The sequence below is a fragment of the Cataglyphis hispanica genome, chromosome 5, assembly GCF_021464435.1.
Source record: "Cataglyphis hispanica isolate Lineage 1 chromosome 5, ULB_Chis1_1.0, whole genome shotgun sequence".
Taxonomy (NCBI): domain Eukaryota; kingdom Metazoa; phylum Arthropoda; class Insecta; order Hymenoptera; family Formicidae; genus Cataglyphis; species Cataglyphis hispanica.
The window spans coordinates 7130419-7147401 of NC_065958.1; the positions used below are offsets into that span (position 1 = coordinate 7130419).

Here is a 16983-nt window from a genome sequence, read left to right on the forward strand (position 1 = left end):
AAATTCTTTATTATAACTTCACGTCCTCCATTCTAATTGCGACACAATCGCATTTTGTGTTTCTCTCGTAAAAATTTTGAGGCTGTCGGCGGTATTACAAAATATTATAAAAATTTAAAATTACATTTGTGATTAAAAAATGTATCGCTATTAATTTCATGCTATTTATTTATCAAAACCCAGAGAATGTGTAATTATAATTTTACATTATTATACTTGACTTCTACTGTTTTTGCTTTACATCGCATGCGTGATCGGATAACAAATTTATAGGCAATATATTTACAAAAATATTTTATTTATATACATTATTGCAAATAAATATAAAAGAATAAATTTTTTTGCAAATATATTAATATTGTAACTAGCTAATATCTTTTATCACAGCTAATGAGTGACCTGTACCAGCACCAATGAGGACACCAACAGAATTGAATAAAATTGAAAGAAATTCTGGCTTTAAAACATTTTCGGTGTTTCCATTACCACAGTTTCCATGCTCATTCCAGCCCCAACACAATAACGCACCATCATCTGTAAAATAAAAAAAATTAAAAAAAAATTAAAAAAAATAAGAGATAATTGAAAATCGAAAATATACAATTTAAATTAAAAAATTATAATTATTTGATATATTTTATATTATCATGTATTTCAGCATAATTAATTTAAAATGCAAATGTACCAGTTAAAGCAACATTATGCTCAGATCCAACTGAAAGTTGAATGATTCTGGGGATGTGTTCAATATGTTGAAGCTTCTCTTCTATAGAAATTTTATTTTGTGAATTTGATAAATGACCCAATTGACCATAATCATTTCTTCCCCATGAAAAGACTACACCATCTAAAATCGTACAATTTTCATTTCATATAAATAATTTGATTATATAATAAGAAAAATTCAATTTAGTTACCGCTTAAGATATTTATGTGACTCCATCCTGCATGAACCTGAATTGGCGTATCGATTTGCATGCCGGGAAGCGAGATACATATAGGTTGCCATAATCGTGTCTCAGAAAATGTTTTAGGATAAAATCCCAATTGTCCATGTTTATTGTCACCAAAAACGTATAAATTGTACATGTTCTTTTGATTTTTTGTTATGACAACAGTATGATACTGACCACAGGCAACATTTTTTATATTTTCCCGCTTTGTCAATTCTAGAACTGTTCACCTATGTTTTAATTAAGTATAAACATTTTCGTTTTTCTATACAATAGGATATTTATCAACTATTTGAATTATATGTAACTCAAAATAGTAAATGATATAAACAAGCATTGATAAATAAATAAGAACTGTAACTAATATAAAAAATATATAATTAGATATATGTTAAATCCAAAGATTTATAAACACTTAAGCAAATTCAATATTTTATATTTTATATTATTAATTCTTTAGAATTCTTTAATTTATTCAATTTTACATACAAGTAAAATATATCTAATGTGAAAAAATTGTCAACCTTTTGTGAATGTATGTAGAAGAATATAAGGTTCCATAGTTTTCGGATTAATTAATCCTAATTGTCCTCTATTATTTGCTCCGCAAGTATAAAGTTCGCGACTTTCTGTCACGATGGCGGTATGTCGCAGACCCATAGAAACACATCTGATTCTTTCGCCGATCGAAATTTTGCGGGGCTGCAATATTGTGGGAAAAATTGAATGATCCAAACCTAATTGTCCATAGCGATTGGAACCCCATACATATAACTCGCCGTTTCTCGTTAATGCTGCGGAATAATCCCATCCGCAACATACATCAACAATCACTTCATGTTTGAGAGCGCATATTTTTTGAAACGTTAAAATGTTTCTCTGTTCGATATTGCCGTTTCCAGTTTGTCCCTTGTCGTTCAATCCGCAAGAATATATCCGACCATCCCTGTCTAAAATCAGCGTATGCCCGGCGCCACCGACAATCTTCCTTATGTTTTCTGGTCTCAAGGAACATCCGGATAAATCGACATTTTGAGGTAAAATACATTGTTCGGATAATATACCTTGTCCTAATTGACCGTGGGAATTTGTACCCTATAAAATATGTCCATCATATTTTATCGAATTTTTAATTTGCTGAAGATATATATTTAAAAAAAATATATGCTCTACCCTAAATTTTTTATTATTTCACTATATGATCTTAAAAGTTGAACTGGGAAAAAATAAAAATGAAAAATATATGACAATTATACATAGTTTGACTTTTTATCTGTTGACTATTGCATGTACATGGAAACAATAATTTTTAAAAATGACAGATTGAATATTTTATATATGATTGCCTTACCCATGAAATCAGACGATACGTAGACATCATCGGATGATACTTTCTCTTCTTGACAAATTTTCATTCTTATGATTCATAGAAGAGGTTATAGGATTTTTCAGCATTTTCATATGGGGGTGCACGTGTACGCAGACACATCAATGAAAATAATGCGCATATTATTTAAAAAGGTTGGTATACATGAAATTATTTAAATTCAAAAAAGGTAACATGAGGCCCTGATAAGATATTTAATAAAATATTCTGACAAATAATCACATTATATATATATATATATATATATATATATATATATATATATATGTATGTATTATTTAATAAATATTAAATAATATATATTTATTTTATCACTATATATGTCATCCTTATGAATGTAAATAGTTTTGTGTGCAGCAACCTTTAGCTTTTAGTATGCGCTGAATTTTTTTTTCTCTGGCATTAATACATACATGATATATGATATATGTATTGTAAACAAAGAACGATGCCGGTACAATGAATAAAATGTATCGAAAAATATAGACTAATTAAACAAAAAATTTCTGTCTTTTACTTCTGAATATACGCAGCGCTATGTAAAATACTTATTGTTCTAGCGAATGATGTGTGATATAGGAAAGTAAAGTGCAGACAAAATGCAAGAATCCGTGAAGTTTAATCTTAAAGAAGTTAAATCGGATCTTCTGCACGCGATAAACGAATGTTCCCAGCGCGGTTTGCTGTATACTACCAAATGGTTTCTTCTAAAATAAATATATCATTATTCTTATTTCATACATGTGTTTATATATATGGTGTTTATATTATAGGTTAGCGGAATTAAACTATTCCTTGAAAAATGTAAAATTAGATGTGCACGATTTGACTGCGGATATATCGGAGACGTTTCAAGACGAGGATACCTACACTTTAGCCAAGACATATTTTGACTTGAAAGAATATGATAGAGCAGCTTATTTCACAAAGGACTGTACAAGTCCAAAAGTTAGATTCCTACATTTGTATTCACGTTATCTGTCAGGAGAAAAGAAGAAAGTGGATGATATGACAGATGTGCCACCAGATCCAATGAAGAATGATAATTTGAAATTGCTTTGTGCTGATCTAAGGAAAGATCATTTAGCTTCAAAATTGGATGGTTATGGTTTATATCTTTTTGGTGTAACTTTGAAGAAATTGCAACTCACTAAAGAAGCGACAGATGTTCTAGTGGAATCCATACATAAAGAACCTATGCATTGGGGCACATGGTTAGAATTAGCTGCATTAATCACAGACAGAGAGAAATTGGAGAGTTTATGTTTACCCAAACATTGGATGAAATATTTTTTTATGGCACATATGTATTTAGAACTGCAGCTGATAGATGAAGGTTTGGCATTATATTGCCAATTGCAATCAATGGGTTTTCAGAAAAATGGTTATGTACTAGCTCAAACTGCGATTGCAGTGCATTATAGAAGAGGTAAATTAACAAATTTATTATCTAGACTGAATGATTAAATTTGCAACTAAAAAATTTCAAACCAATTTTCTTAATTTCAGAATTAATGGATTATTTGATTAAATATCTTTTACATGCCTTTATAATTCAAATATTTTTTCCATAATGAAATATTATTAAAATATTTTTTATTCCAGATGTGGATAATGCAATAGAAACTTTTAAAAGGATAATAGAAGAAGATCCTTATTGTCTTGATAACATGGATACGTATTCCAATTTACTTTATGTGAAGGAAATGAAAGTTGAATTAGCATATTTGGCACACAGAGCTACCGAGATAGATAAATATAGATTGGAAACTTGTTGTATAGTAGGTAAGTATTAATTGAATCTTTGTAAGAAGATACATTTAAAAGAAGTACTTCAAGATTAAAAATAAATTACTTTTTTAGGTAATTATTACAGCTTAAGAGCAGATCATCAAAAGGCAGTAATGTATTTTCATAGAGCATTGAAAATGAATCCGCAATATTTGTCAGCTTGGACATTACTAGGACATGAATTTATGGAAATGAAAAATACCAATGGTGCAATCCACAGTTATAGACAGGCAATTGGTAAAATCTTTGAATATTTTCTGCTTGCATTAATGATACATAATGTATTTTTTATTTATAAATTTGTTAACTTATAGAGGTAAATAGACGAGATTATAGAGCATGGTATGGCTTAGGTCAGACATATGAGATCTTAAAAATGCCATTTTATGGACTCTATTATTATAAACAAGCTCAGCTCCTAAGACCCCATGACAGTAGAATGGTTCTAGCCTTGGGCGAAGCATATGAGAAACAAGATAAAATTCAAGATGCCCTCAAATGTTATTACAAGGCATGCAATGTGGGCGACATAGAAGGAATGGCACTCTTAAAGTTAGCAACGTATGTATTCAATGTATGTAATATTGCAGTGTAAAAAAAGTAATATATACATATATTTTTATTAAATTTTTTTGTTACAGATTGTATGAAAAATTAGGAGAACACGATCATGCAGCAGCAGCTTATACAGACTTTGTAATGGACGAATTCCGAAGCGTTGATAGAACGGAATTGAGTCATGCATATAAATATCTTACACAATATCACTTGAAGAGGGAACAATTAGATCTTGCAAATCATTTTGCACAAAAATGTCTTCAATTTGATGAAACAAAGGAGGAAGCTAAAGTGCTATTAAGAACAATTGCTGAAAAAAGAGCAGAGAGAATAGGAGAAACTTCTATGGTGGTAAGTCAAAATATTTTTTAATAGTAATCAGCAAATTAATTCAATTTATTTTAGGTGGATGATATGAATGAAACAGATCCTGTGATTGAGCAAAGAACGCAAACAGATGCAACACCTGGGAGTCAATTGTCACCTATGAATCTTTCATTCACCCCTACACCATAAAAACAAAATAATATTTCCTGTCCATGGTTTATAATTTTATCATTTGTAATTATGTATATAAATACAAAATATAAAATAATTTTGTATTATACATTTCTGTATAGTAAATATTTTTCCTAAACATGTAATGTTAGTTTTTCCAGATAATGAGATGTGATAATAATGTAAAATTAAAAATTAATAACAAATGCAATCAGATCAATTTGCAAAATTTAAGTTTGATTAGAATTTCGATAATTAAAAAAAGAAAGCTGTACACTATACTTTATAATCTCTTCTTTCTTTCTCTATTTACTTATGTTACAGATGTAAATGAAAAATACAATGTATAGTCATTTCACATAACTTTTAATGCAATTAAAGTATAGATAAACGTAAAAGCTGATGCTCATCGTAAGATTTGATTATGTAGTGAATTTTTTCATTAATATATATATTTCGTTTATATATTAAATTATATTGCGTGATATTTTTTTTTATGTAACATAATACAGATTTTTAAAACAAATCCAGATCTGGAATGTAGATTTAGGGATGCATTCTGTTTGATGCTATTTTCTCCTAAACATTTGATGAAACAATTAGGAAGAAGCTTGTGCTTCAAAACGAAAATAGTGTTAAGCAAAATGTACCTTATCTCTATTAAACAATTTTCTGTAAATTCTTTAATATTGTTTATTACATTAGGTCACTGTATCAAAATATTATTACCTCAGTAAATCTAATGTATAATTAATTTCTATCATAAGTATAAAATGTAATCAATTACCAATTGAAGCGTTTAATTTACGTTTGGATTTGCGATCGCTTTTTCGGTGAATTATTATTTACCAACGTAGTTTCCTACAAAAAAAAGTATAATACACTTTAACATTTAAACATTTCACAACATATTTATTTATGTAAGTAATATGTAAGACTCATTTTTTAGAAATATATTAATATTTCCAAATAAATCGATATTATATTTACTTCGTCATCAGAGTTTTCATGGTAATTTCTTATTTCTCTGAACCTTTGAATGATTCGTTCGTGTGGCGAAGTTGCGACCAAGCGTCGTGGATAATGATATTCTTTTCTCGCAGGTGTTAAACCTGTAAAAAAAGTGTTAAATTAATCTAAGTATTAAATTAGCACTACATAAAAATCGGAAATTTACCTGTTGGTGTATCGCGCCGTAAATCTTCAAGAAGAAATTTCCCAATTCTTTCTTGTATTGAATGCAATTCCGTTGTTGTCTTGTCATTCCAATCAGACGAAACTTCACTTTGCTTTTTAATTTCATCACCTAGTTTTATAAACATTTGTAGGTTTTTCTTTTCTTTTTCCTTTACAAGTTTTACATGATTATTATAACCTTCCATTAGTATATGATGGATATTCTGTAAAATATGATTAAATATGTGTATGTGCTCTGTAAAATAATAATTTTAATGATATAAGTAATAAAAATTTACTTCAATAAATCCAATAGAAGAAGAATTATCTTCCATGAACTTCTGTTCCATTTCTTTCTTGTCATTTTCCATACGTAATTTGTCCTGCATTAATATAGTGCAATGATTGTTCATATTAGTTTGAATTTCGTCAATTAAGTTATGACCGTCTACTGCAATCTGTTCTGCTATTGCTTGATTCTAACAAAAGGAAAGAATCAACATATATATATATATATATATATATATATATATATATATATATATATATATATATTATGCTGTTATTTTCATTTCTTACACAGATAATTTTTTAATAATTTCAAAAAGTATTGTAAGATATTGTAATAAAAGTATATAAAATAATACCTTTATCATGTTATGATCAATATCGTTTTTAAGTATATCAATATTGCTCTGAATTTTCTCTTCCAGAAATTCATTTTCTTCAATAGTTTTGTGATAATCATCAAGAATAATGGTATTCGTACTGTCACAAATTTCATTAACACAAGCTAAAGTAGTGCATGTATTAGAATAATTCTCGATCATGTTTTCATTCAAGTTGTTAAATTGTTGCCATAAACTTTCAAATGACTGAAAAAAGAATATATATAATGGGGAATATAAATAATATAAATAATATATAATATATATATTATAGTTTATATATATATATAAAATTATTAAAATTATTGAAAAAGAAAATATTAGCAATGTTATTTTAAGATAATATTAAAATTATTACCAAATTATTATCATACCTTTTTAAACTTTTCTTGTGCCTCCATAATTTTACCATCACGTTCACTAATAACTTGTATGTTTTGTTTTATCTCATCTATATTTTTACGTAAATTGTTACATTCTTGTATCTTGTGATTACAAAGTTGTTTTATTGATTCAGTTGTATATGCCAATAACTTATCAAATTTCTGAGATACGTCATTATTTAAATGACGTAAATTGTTTGCAATTTGCATGCTATTAACTTGCATCGAATCATTAATTTTTGATGTCAATTTTAAGGATGTGTCATTTAAAAATTCCTGTTCACGTTGAATCATGTCAGATGAACATTTTTTTTCTGCATCTGACCGTTGTTGATAATGTGTGTACTAAAATAGAAAGTGTATCTATACAATATATTCTGATTACATTATTGATCTTATTTTTTTTATGTGTAAATAACTCACCAAATTATTCGTATTTTTTCTAAATTCATCCACTGTTAACTGTTCTTTATTAATAATATCATTTGACATATGATGGATAAACGAATCTATATCCTTTTTGAACAATTTTATTTGTGAATCTACAAAGATAGCCTAATGTATATTCTATGATATTCATTTATATATATATATATGTATAAATGCACATATTAATAATTTTCATTTACCTATTTTATTGTTCATGGAAGTACAAAACTGTAAAAAATTTTGCGAATAAACTGTAACATTATTTTCCATGTCTTGAAACTGTTTTGTAATGTTACATCGAAATTGATGACTAAGATGTTCGTTTTCCTGTTCTAATTGCCTATATGTGTACATATAAAAAATATAATTTAAAATAATTATAATAGTACCATCAATATTAAAGTCATTACTTATCTTTTACTCTATATTAAAATAATGAGATGTAATTACCTTTTATAAGAAATTTTCTCCTGAAGCTTATTTACATCAGTTGTAACTGTATCAGCAACGTTTAAAAGTATCTGTGCCTGTGACAAAAGTTCTTTTTCTGTAGATACATGTTTTTCTACTAAATAACTTTGTTCTTCTTTCTCACGTTCTGTCATTTCTAAAAGTGCAGTAGTAGATTTCAAAGCATAAGTGGTAGTTTCTAATTGTTCCTTAGTTTCATGTAGATGATTAGTTTGCTCTTTATGCTTTGCTTGTAAATCGTCGAATATTTGCTGAACAAAAATAAAATGTAAGATAACATTATAAATTACTATAACAAATTATTAGTGATTGTTATATATCTATACCTCCTTAGCTTCCATAGTTTCTTTAAGCACTTTAATGTGAGCTATTTTTTCATCAAGCTCTTTATTCTGATTCTCAATCAATGATTGCATGTCATTATAATTTTCCTGTGCCAAATATACACCATTTCGTTCACGTGCTGCTAATAAATCTCTCCTAAGTCTTTCAATTTCTTCTGTATATTCTTTAAGTAATGCTTTTTTAGACAATTTCTGATTAATTTCAGGACGATTTGTGATATTTTTGGCACGATGAGCATAATCTAATGTTGACAATGTTTCCTCAAAATTTATGTTTGCTGGAGACACTGTAGCAATAATTGATGTCTTTGTACGTCCGCCTAACGATTCTTGCAGAAGTCTCGTTAATTTTGATTCCCTAGTTAATATAAGATACAAAAATAATAAATTTTTAATGATTAATTTTAAATTGCAAAACTTGAAAAAAAAAAAAATGTTAGGTTCTCTATTTATGTGTATATTCGTATAAAATTATATTATTAATACAATATAATTTTGTCAATTACCTATATGGTATGTGAGGTGCTCTTTCAACAAGAGCTGTTATAACTCGACCAAGAGTCAATAATGATTGATTAATATTTCCTGCTTCTCTTGCTCTCCTATCAACTGCACCAGATCTTCCAATATTTTCACTCCCAGCTAAATCTACCAAGTTTAATTTTCCAGTTTTAAGAAGTTCTTCCCCATCTACATTATTTTCTTTTATATGAATAGTAATCGAAAATACTGTATGAGAACGGCTGAAAATATGGTATTAAAAATGTTATTGTATAATATAATAATAACATTTTATATAACATAAAGTATAGCACTTTTGAAAAATAAATGATTAATATATATATATAAATAATATCAGTAACCTCGAATGAGCATTCATGAAAGTTGCAGCTGTTTGTCTTTTCTCAGATCCTTTTTCTAGGATTTTGTAAACTTCATTTTTATTATGTACAGTTACTTCTTCTAATCCATGAATGATTACTGAACCTTTTCTTGTAGCATCTTCATAAAGCCTATATAAAATCACTAATGTGATAATCTATTTTTCACATTTTATTACTATAAAAATCTATTTTGATATTACCTTATTTTAGATGCATCATCGTTAGGTGAGAGTAAGTCGAATAATTCTTCATTATATAATTCGAGGAAACTAACTCGAACTGTATATTCTTGTACTTCTAACATACGTAATTCATCAAACAAATGACTCAATGCACGAGGTATAATTCCAGCTGTTGTATCCTATATAAATTTATTTTATATAAGCATATGTATATATTTGACATGATATTATTATATTTATATATTGTGACAAATATTGCTAAATCTAATAAGTTTTTGTTTTTATAAACATATAATGTTATTTTTCTTTACAATCTTTTGCATTTTAAATTTAATTATATAATTCAATAATCAAGAAATCTTGATCATTCTTCTTATATCAAATGACATTCAAAATATTACATTAAGCTATTTTATATATATATATATATATATATATATATATATATATATAAATTATTAATATAAATTATTTTATATAAAATATAACTGACACTTTGCCAATGCAATGTTGGGTCATTGCTAACTCCTTCCATAGTAAATGTTTTTCCAGTTCCTGTTTGACCATAGGCAAAAACTGTACAATTATATCCTGCCAATACCTCCTCAAGCAATGGGCTAACAACTGCATTATATACATCTACCTATAAATTTTAAACAATATTATATTTCTTCCAAAAGTATAAGCGCTCCTTTTAAAATATTTAATATAGAAATTTTAATTTGTTTATAAAATAAAGAAATATCTCTTTACTTGTTTTGAAGAAGGTCCAAATACTTTATCAAATGTAAACTTTTTCGAGTGAGTGCCTTGTGATCTTTCATGCACTATTACTTCTTTATTAGATGGTAATTCCACTACTGAGAAAGATTTTCCAACTTTCTCAGTATTACTTATTGGCCTATTAAAAATAACACCATTCCATAAAGATATTAAATTCAATAGTATAAAAATGTGTAAACATCAGTGTAAAAATAAAAAAGAAGCAGTTCTTATTGCATGTATATGTATATATGATTATTGAATTCATATTTATAAATAAAAAATTGAGATTAAACAAGAAAAGATAGAGACTTTATCGAATTTCATAAAAAGAATTTATTACGTTTATTAATGTCTACATAGGAGTCATTCTCTTTTGAAACAATAAGGCACCAGCTTGAAAATATAATTTTGCTAATGCTTACCTAACACGCACGAAAACCTGTATATGTTGATTCTTTTCCTTCTTCGCGTTACGTGTATCATTCATTTTGAATAACTTTTTGTGGTCCGAATATTTCTCGTTACAATACAGCTGATACGAATTCACTTCTTTCGCGATACGTTTTATTTCGTATTTATTTACTGTTTGTAAACGTTACACCAAGAAGCCTAAAAGCTAGTCACGGCATCCGTTGCAGAATTTGAATTGAGGTATTTTACGCATTTGCCGCTAGGTGATGACGTACAAGAGCAACACCATTACTACCAACTGTCACGCAAAAAAAAGCATGGCAAATGAGAAAAACTATATAGCAAATCTGATTGGCTACGCCATATTATGACTATCTCTTGTAATACAGTTCAATATACATATTTTTGCAAATAATATAATATATTGCAATAATATATTTTATGTAAATTATAAATAACAGAAAAATAGAAAACACAATTTTTTGTACATAGATATACACATACATATATAATTGTTAAGACATGATTATTTTATCAAAATCATAAGTACATAATCAATACATGTAATATAAAGATAAGATTTACAAATAAATTTCATTATGCTTTTATTATGCTGGATAAGAAATAATTTTTGATTGAAATATATTTACACATTCACATTAGTCACAATTTATAAGTGTTTACAAATTTAGCTGCATTGATGTTTTTTGATATTTTTTGCTTTAAAAAAGATATATTAAATATATTGATAAAATGTATATTATGAAGTTTCTTTAAAAAAAAAAAAATTGTACTATTACTGAAACCCAAATATATGTTTTTGATAGTAAGCTAGCTCCTTAATGCTTTCTATTATATCATCTAAGGCCCTATGTTTTAATTCTTTTTTTGGAACAGAATTGTATACATTTGGATTCCATCTTCTAAAAATCACAAAGATTTACTCATGTAATCATGTTGTTTTATATTATTACTTTAAATATCTATTCTATGATAGATTACTCTTAATTTTATTTATATGAATATTACTATTTGTATCAAAATGGAAAAGATTTGTTATACCTGACAACTTCCTTGATTGCACTAACATCAATAATTCTGTAGTGCAAAAAATTGTTAACTAGCGGCATATATTTGTATAGAAAGAAACGATCCATGTAGACTGTATTTCCAGCCAGTGGACATACACCTCTAGGAACATATTTTTGTAAAAAGTTAAGTACCATTTTCTCAGCATCTTCTAACGAGATCGTACTTGAGCGGGAGTTTTCTGTCAATCCAGTCTAAAATTCACACTTATAGCATTATTATATATAAAAATTAGTTATTAATAAAACTGATTATATAACATTTTCATTATCAACATTTGAAAAATATTCAAAATTTATCAATTTGTAAATGGCAAGAAAATGTTCAAGAAAACATATTATTTATATAAAATCAAAACTTACTTTTTTATGCTGTTTTTTACACCATGCATTCATATTATCTAAAATTATATTTGATTGATGTATAATAATATTTAATTCTTCGCTAATAATTTTCAATGTTTTATCTGTTACAACACAGGCAATTTCTAATATATGATCTTTTTCTATATCCAGCCCAGTCATCTGTAATAATATAATATGATTGATTTATATTTTTGCATTAATTTTTGATACTTTTCATCATAATTAAAATTAAATATTATTTGTAATATTTTGTTACCTCCATATCAATCCAAACGATATGATCAGCATTGTTGGATATTAGCCTGTCTATAACATTGTGAAATCATATAAATCAGACAATTTAAAGCAAGACTTATTGTTAGATATAGATAAAAGTATATTGGTTATTTAAGAATATAAATAAAAAATAGATTGATAATTATTTTAGTACATATTCAATTTCATGTAAATCATACACTTGATATTAATTCTAAATTATACATTAATATGATACATGTTATGTCACATCCGTTTAATTAAATACATCAATGTGCACATATGGACGTGTACTGTCATTTATATAATAAGTTAAATAATAATTGAAAATTACATAATAAATTAATAAAACAACCAATAAGAAATGTTTAACATTTTTTTATATACTATAGATACTTCTGATATACAATACATAAAATAATGTCAAAAAGAGAAATATAACCTCTAATAGTAAATAAATGTTAGTGACATGCGTGTTTTCTTTTGGAAATATGTATAATATATTATATATATATATATATATATATATATATATATATATATATATATGCAGAAACTGAAATATAAAACTTACCAGAAAGAGACATAATGTTCTAAAAAAATATTTAACGATTTACGATTGTTTTTTTTTTTTTTGTCAAAATAAAACAGCAGCAATAACACTGACAATGAGACAGCTGCTAAAATCTACTATAGCGATAGCTTTTACGAATTCTCTCGACATGCGCTTTTTACTTCTCATTTTAATCGAAATTAAATCCGTATGATATATATGTACATACAATGTATATCTGATTAGACCTAGATAAGATCTATGTATACGTAATGATATATATGTATACGTTTATATGATGAAGTTAAATTATAAAAATAAGATACATGTTTAAATTTCATAAGGTAAAAACTTTCATGAAAAATTTTCTAGTCCTATTAAAATCGATAATGTTAAATGTTGTCAAAAAAGAATAAGTATGTATGTTTTTAATCGTAATGTTAATTTCAACATGTATATATATTCAATATATTCGTCCATTTTCGTACATTTATAATGATATAAGCAGTTGATAACTGTAAAGACGCAAAGACTTTCCTTACATAAGTTTTTGTTAATTAGAACAATTCCACAAATTAAAAAAAAATTGTTATATATAATATTCCTTCTATTTTTTTATTATTATTAATTTTTTTTCGAATTTGTAAGATTTTCTTTTAGTTTGTCGATCGTTTTAAATGGTAAGATTTAAGATTCATTTATCCTGAGGAGGACCATGCGCTCATCACTGCAGCAGAATATCAAAAGCCGTATATCGTTCAGCGCAGCTCTTATATATGGTAAAGTGACAGTAGCGGCGCACCAATCGCATGACGCTCTGCGGCCAATCGTAGCATCTGGTACGTCATTGGACGCCCGAGGTAACGCAGCATGGTATAAATAGTCGGCGGAGCAGGCTCGGGCGACAGAACGTATCGAAGCATCGTTGGGTTCGCATCGAAGAGTTATTGTTTGCTAATCGCAAATTTATTCATCATGTCTGGCCGTGGAAAAGGTGGAAAGGCTAAGGGAAAGGCGAAGTCGCGATCAAATCGTGCCGGACTGCAGTTCCCCGTTGGACGTATTCACAGACTTCTCCGTAAGGGAAATTACGCTGAACGCGTTGGCGCTGGTGCTCCGGTCTATCTTGCCGCGGTGATGGAATATCTCGCCGCTGAAGTATTGGAGTTGGCAGGAAATGCTGCACGCGATAACAAGAAGACCAGAATCATTCCTAGGCATTTACAACTAGCCATTCGTAATGACGAAGAATTGAATAAATTGCTCTCCGGCGTTACTATCGCCCAGGGTGGTGTACTGCCAAACATTCAAGCGGTCTTGCTGCCGAAGAAAACTGAGAAGAAGGCTTAACTACAGATCGGCAACAATTATAAACGGCCCTTTTTAGGGCCAACAATTTCTTCATATACGAAGGACATCCAGTTTGCAATTCTTTCTCTTCACACATCTAAACGATTAACATGTTTACAATTGCTTTTCGTAGTATTAAAAAAAAAAATTGTCATATTTTAAGAAAGAATAGAAAATGGAATTGTTTTCAACTTTTCGATTGAAAAGAATCTTCAGGCATCGGATATATCTCGGGATACCTCGGATTCACAAAGCTTAATTAATTGAATATATTTGAATGTGTAAATTTATATTCAATTTAAAAAAATACAAATTTATTTTTCATCTATACTTATATATTTTTATCTATATCTATTTATTTATATATCTATAATTTATTTTTATCTATATTCAATCAATTAAAAACATCTTATATTTATAAAAATATCGCGTTATTCTGAAATTGTATAGCGTGTTGATTGTTTAATTTGCCATACAAAACACGACGATGCATAAAATCGACTGAAGGTAAAGCATCTCGAAAATTAGTCGAGTACCAATGCTTTCTTACAAGAGTGCATCGTATTAATGTCGGATATAAATAAATATTGTTGAAATAATTTTTAGAACATCAATCATTCAAAAGAACACTATTTTTAATTCCACATGTAAATGATTGCTGTCTCTAAAAATGTACAGATATTTCATTACGTATACATTTATTATTAGCTAATATATACATATAGCTCAAGTCATTAGCTGTGTATTATCTCAAAACGTTACACACACACATATAAATTTAGGAGCCTTATCCGATCATTATTACATATAAAGTAAAATAAAAATCGCTTGCTTCCACAATGCATTGCGATAAAATATATCGCGGAAATTGTACCAGTAGCAGGAAGTAGCGACGATCCCTAAATGTAATAAAATTGGAGGATATCGCGTGACTTTGTCGGACCATCTTTTCTCATGCAACATTCTGTAAAAAATCGCCAAGTGAGGCAATCTTTCGGAGCATCAGCTTTCTGCCTTCAACAATCATTTCTACAAAGAGATAAATTCTATATATAGATCATATATGCGGAATAAAAATATATTCTTCAACAAAGATAATTCTCAATTACGAGTTACAAACACGCGATAATAAAACCCCCCTGTGTACGAACAGCGATTCAAATTTATTTGAAATTATAATTTTTCAAGAGAAAAAAGAGTGTATATAAAATACAATAATATATTCGTTCACACACATTTATTATTTACCGTCGTCTATTTCGTAATGGAATGTGTGATAATCGTAAATGTCAAGAATCTGTAATAACTAAAGCTAACAAGCAGAGCAAAAATCTAAATTATTGCTCTGTTTTTTCTTTTATTCTTACAATCTTGTGTGCCACCGATCGTTATAAAACTTAGACATTCCCTTTCTTTCTTAAAAAAAAAAAAAATTGTAAAGATACAAATTATCAGTCAATTATTTCTCCGATTAAACAAAATAAACGGGTCGAAATATTGCTAGATGTCTTTTATTTTCATGCTTCAGCTGCTGGGACGTGAAGCAAGGTAGAAGGTAGAACTTGGTAGAACCTCATAACGATTATGGAACTCTGTTATAACGCACGCAAGTATCCATGCACGCACGCACGCACGCACGCACGCACGCACGCACGCATGCGAGAATCGGCGGTGGTCGTATTCCGTTGAATTGTACGCACGCGAGCACGCACGTAAGAGCACGCACGCATGCACACTCGGCTTCGCCTTAATGTAAGTCTACCGTGGAACAACTTTGCCTTTCCATCCCCAACATTGTCCGCTGCTATTTTCTTACGAAATAACGTTTTCTAGACGAGTATAAAATCAACGTGTAACAATAATAATGCATATATTTGTGAATTGAAAATTATTCGTAATTTTCTAAACTTTTGCTAATTCTGAAAAGTTTTCTTAATCGATAAAAGAATTTATCTGAATTCTAAGAATTTATAAGTATAGCGTAAACCAAATTTTTATAATTTTTATTTACGTCTTATTATTTCTTTCAGCTATTGTCTCTCTTGCTTCTTTCTTGTTTCTTAAAGTTCCAAAATTTAAATGTATAACGATTTATTGTTACATAAATTGCAAATACTTATAATGATTATTGAAAAGTTAATCTAATATTTATAGTGAATATGTAGTTTATTCAAGCGTCATTTCTATCTATATAACTTTTATTTATTCTCACTAGAGAATATTTAAAAAACTAGGTTTTAAGATAAATGGACCTATTTCAAAGCTCTTATTTTATTGAATCGGATGTATTATGGCAACGTTTTCAAAATTGTACGTAAACAAATATGAGACCATATGGAATATCATATCCCATCGTCTTCATGTGTTACTTTGCAAAACATAACAGTCCCATGGTGGAACATATGTTTGAAGCGCCATGTCATTCGAATTTGGCGCGCGAACGGGGACCAATAGCGCGGACGGCCATGCTG

The 16983-nt window shown here is 28.2% G+C and overlaps 5 protein-coding genes across 11 annotated transcripts; 2 read left to right on the plus strand and 3 right to left on the minus strand.

Annotated features, from left to right (window-relative positions):
• Positions 1 to 279: 279 nt before the first annotated feature.
• On the minus strand, positions 280 to 2450 carry LOC126850022 (secretion-regulating guanine nucleotide exchange factor). Its single transcript, XM_050592611.1, has 5 exons — positions 2305 to 2450; positions 1478 to 2048; positions 918 to 1175; positions 686 to 847; positions 280 to 534 (listed from the first exon to the last, which is right to left on the minus strand). Exons 1-5 carry the CDS (start codon positions 2332 to 2334, stop codon positions 365 to 367), a joined length of 1191 nt encoding a protein of 396 aa, XP_050448568.1. The 5' UTR covers positions 2335 to 2450; the 3' UTR covers positions 280 to 364.
• Positions 2405 to 5294, plus strand: LOC126849995 (cell division cycle protein 23 homolog). Of its 2 annotated transcripts, none has more exons than XM_050592536.1 (8): positions 2405 to 2474; positions 2901 to 3040; positions 3114 to 3769; positions 3946 to 4125; positions 4204 to 4368; positions 4446 to 4692; positions 4773 to 5040; positions 5095 to 5294. In XM_050592536.1, the coding sequence occupies exons 2-8, from the start codon at positions 2940 to 2942 to the stop codon at positions 5203 to 5205; spliced, it is 1728 nt and encodes a 575-aa protein (XP_050448493.1). In that variant the 5' UTR covers positions 2405 to 2474; positions 2901 to 2939; the 3' UTR covers positions 5206 to 5294. The 2 variants fall into 2 exon arrangements, with proteins under 2 accessions (XP_050448493.1, XP_050448492.1); XM_050592535.1 differs by lacking the exon at positions 2405 to 2474 and adding an exon at positions 2722 to 2810.
• Positions 5295 to 5534: 240 nt separating this feature from the next.
• LOC126849957 (kinesin-like protein Klp61F) lies at positions 5535 to 11194 on the minus strand. The gene is made up of 16 exons (XM_050592436.1): positions 10912 to 11194; positions 10478 to 10625; positions 10218 to 10367; positions 9743 to 9903; positions 9522 to 9671; positions 9165 to 9401; positions 8641 to 9016; positions 8294 to 8565; positions 8044 to 8183; positions 7838 to 7956; positions 7406 to 7759; positions 7011 to 7238; positions 6663 to 6842; positions 6365 to 6587; positions 6178 to 6299; positions 5535 to 6048 (listed from the first exon to the last, which is right to left on the minus strand). Exons 1-16 carry the CDS (start codon positions 10974 to 10976, stop codon positions 5992 to 5994), a joined length of 2982 nt encoding a protein of 993 aa, XP_050448393.1. The 5' UTR covers positions 10977 to 11194; the 3' UTR covers positions 5535 to 5991.
• A 213-nt stretch (positions 11195 to 11407) lies between these two features.
• LOC126850058 (probable oligoribonuclease) lies at positions 11408 to 13667 on the minus strand. Of its 6 annotated transcripts, none has more exons than XM_050592677.1 (5): positions 13651 to 13667; positions 12611 to 12656; positions 12352 to 12513; positions 11963 to 12183; positions 11408 to 11823 (listed from the first exon to the last, which is right to left on the minus strand). In XM_050592677.1, coding segments are annotated over exons 1-5 (558 nt in total). In that variant the 5' UTR covers positions 13653 to 13667; the 3' UTR covers positions 11408 to 11696. The 6 variants fall into 6 exon arrangements, with proteins under 6 accessions (XP_050448634.1, XP_050448632.1, XP_050448636.1 ...); XM_050592675.1 differs by lacking the exon at positions 13651 to 13667 and adding an exon at positions 13184 to 13462 and having other exon boundaries at positions 12611 to 12660; XM_050592679.1 differs by lacking the exon at positions 13651 to 13667 and adding an exon at positions 13052 to 13079 and having other exon boundaries at positions 12611 to 12660.
• Positions 13668 to 14085: 418 nt separating this feature from the next.
• LOC126850068 (histone H2A-like) lies at positions 14086 to 14550 on the plus strand. Its single transcript, XM_050592694.1, has one exon. It carries the CDS (start codon positions 14138 to 14140, stop codon positions 14510 to 14512), a length of 375 nt encoding a protein of 124 aa, XP_050448651.1. The 5' UTR covers positions 14086 to 14137; the 3' UTR covers positions 14513 to 14550.
• The last annotated feature ends 2433 nt before the right edge of the window (positions 14551 to 16983 follow it).

What these genes read in the sequence shown, in the direction of transcription:
- LOC126849995 (XM_050592536.1), top strand. Translation starts at nt 2,940, where the DNA reads ATGCAAGAATCCGTGAAGTTTAATCTTAAAGAAGTTAAATCGGATCTT. An exon ending in TTGCTGTATACTACCAAATG is followed by an intron (nt 3,041 to 3,113) that starts GTTTCTTCTAAA and finishes TTTATATTATAG; the next exon opens with GTTAGCGGAATTAAACTATT. An exon ending in CAGTTATAGACAGGCAATTG is followed by an intron (nt 4,369 to 4,445) that starts GTAAAATCTTTG and finishes GTTAACTTATAG; the next exon opens with AGGTAAATAGACGAGATTAT.
- LOC126850058 (XM_050592675.1), bottom strand. An exon ending in TCGTTTGGATTGATATGGAG is followed by an intron (nt 12,514 to 12,610) that starts GTAACAAAATAT and finishes ATATTATTACAG; the next exon opens with ATGACTGGGCTGGATATAGA. An exon ending in GCAATCAAGGAAGTTGTCAG is followed by an intron (nt 11,824 to 11,962) that starts GTATAACAAATC and finishes TGTGATTTTTAG; the next exon opens with AAGATGGAATCCAAATGTAT.
- LOC126849957 (XM_050592436.1), bottom strand. Translation starts at nt 10,976, where the DNA reads ATGAATGATACACGTAACGCGAAGAAGGAAAAGAATCAACATATACAG. An exon ending in CACAAGAAAAGTTTAAAAAG is followed by an intron (nt 7,239 to 7,405) that starts GTATGATAATAA and finishes TTCTTTTTTCAG; the next exon opens with TCATTTGAAAGTTTATGGCA. An exon ending in ATGAAAACTCTGATGACGAA is followed by an intron (nt 6,049 to 6,177) that starts GTAAATATAATA and finishes TTTTTTTTGTAG; the next exon opens with GAAACTACGTTGGTAAATAA.
- LOC126850068 (XM_050592694.1), top strand. Translation starts at nt 14,138, where the DNA reads ATGTCTGGCCGTGGAAAAGGTGGAAAGGCTAAGGGAAAGGCGAAGTCG.
- LOC126850022 (XM_050592611.1), bottom strand. Translation starts at nt 2,334, where the DNA reads ATGATGTCTACGTATCGTCTGATTTCATGG. An exon ending in TCACATAAATATCTTAAGCG is followed by an intron (nt 848 to 917) that starts GTAACTAAATTG and finishes GTACGATTTTAG; the next exon opens with ATGGTGTAGTCTTTTCATGG. An exon ending in GCATAATGTTGCTTTAACTG is followed by an intron (nt 535 to 685) that starts GTACATTTGCAT and finishes TTTATTTTACAG; the next exon opens with ATGATGGTGCGTTATTGTGT.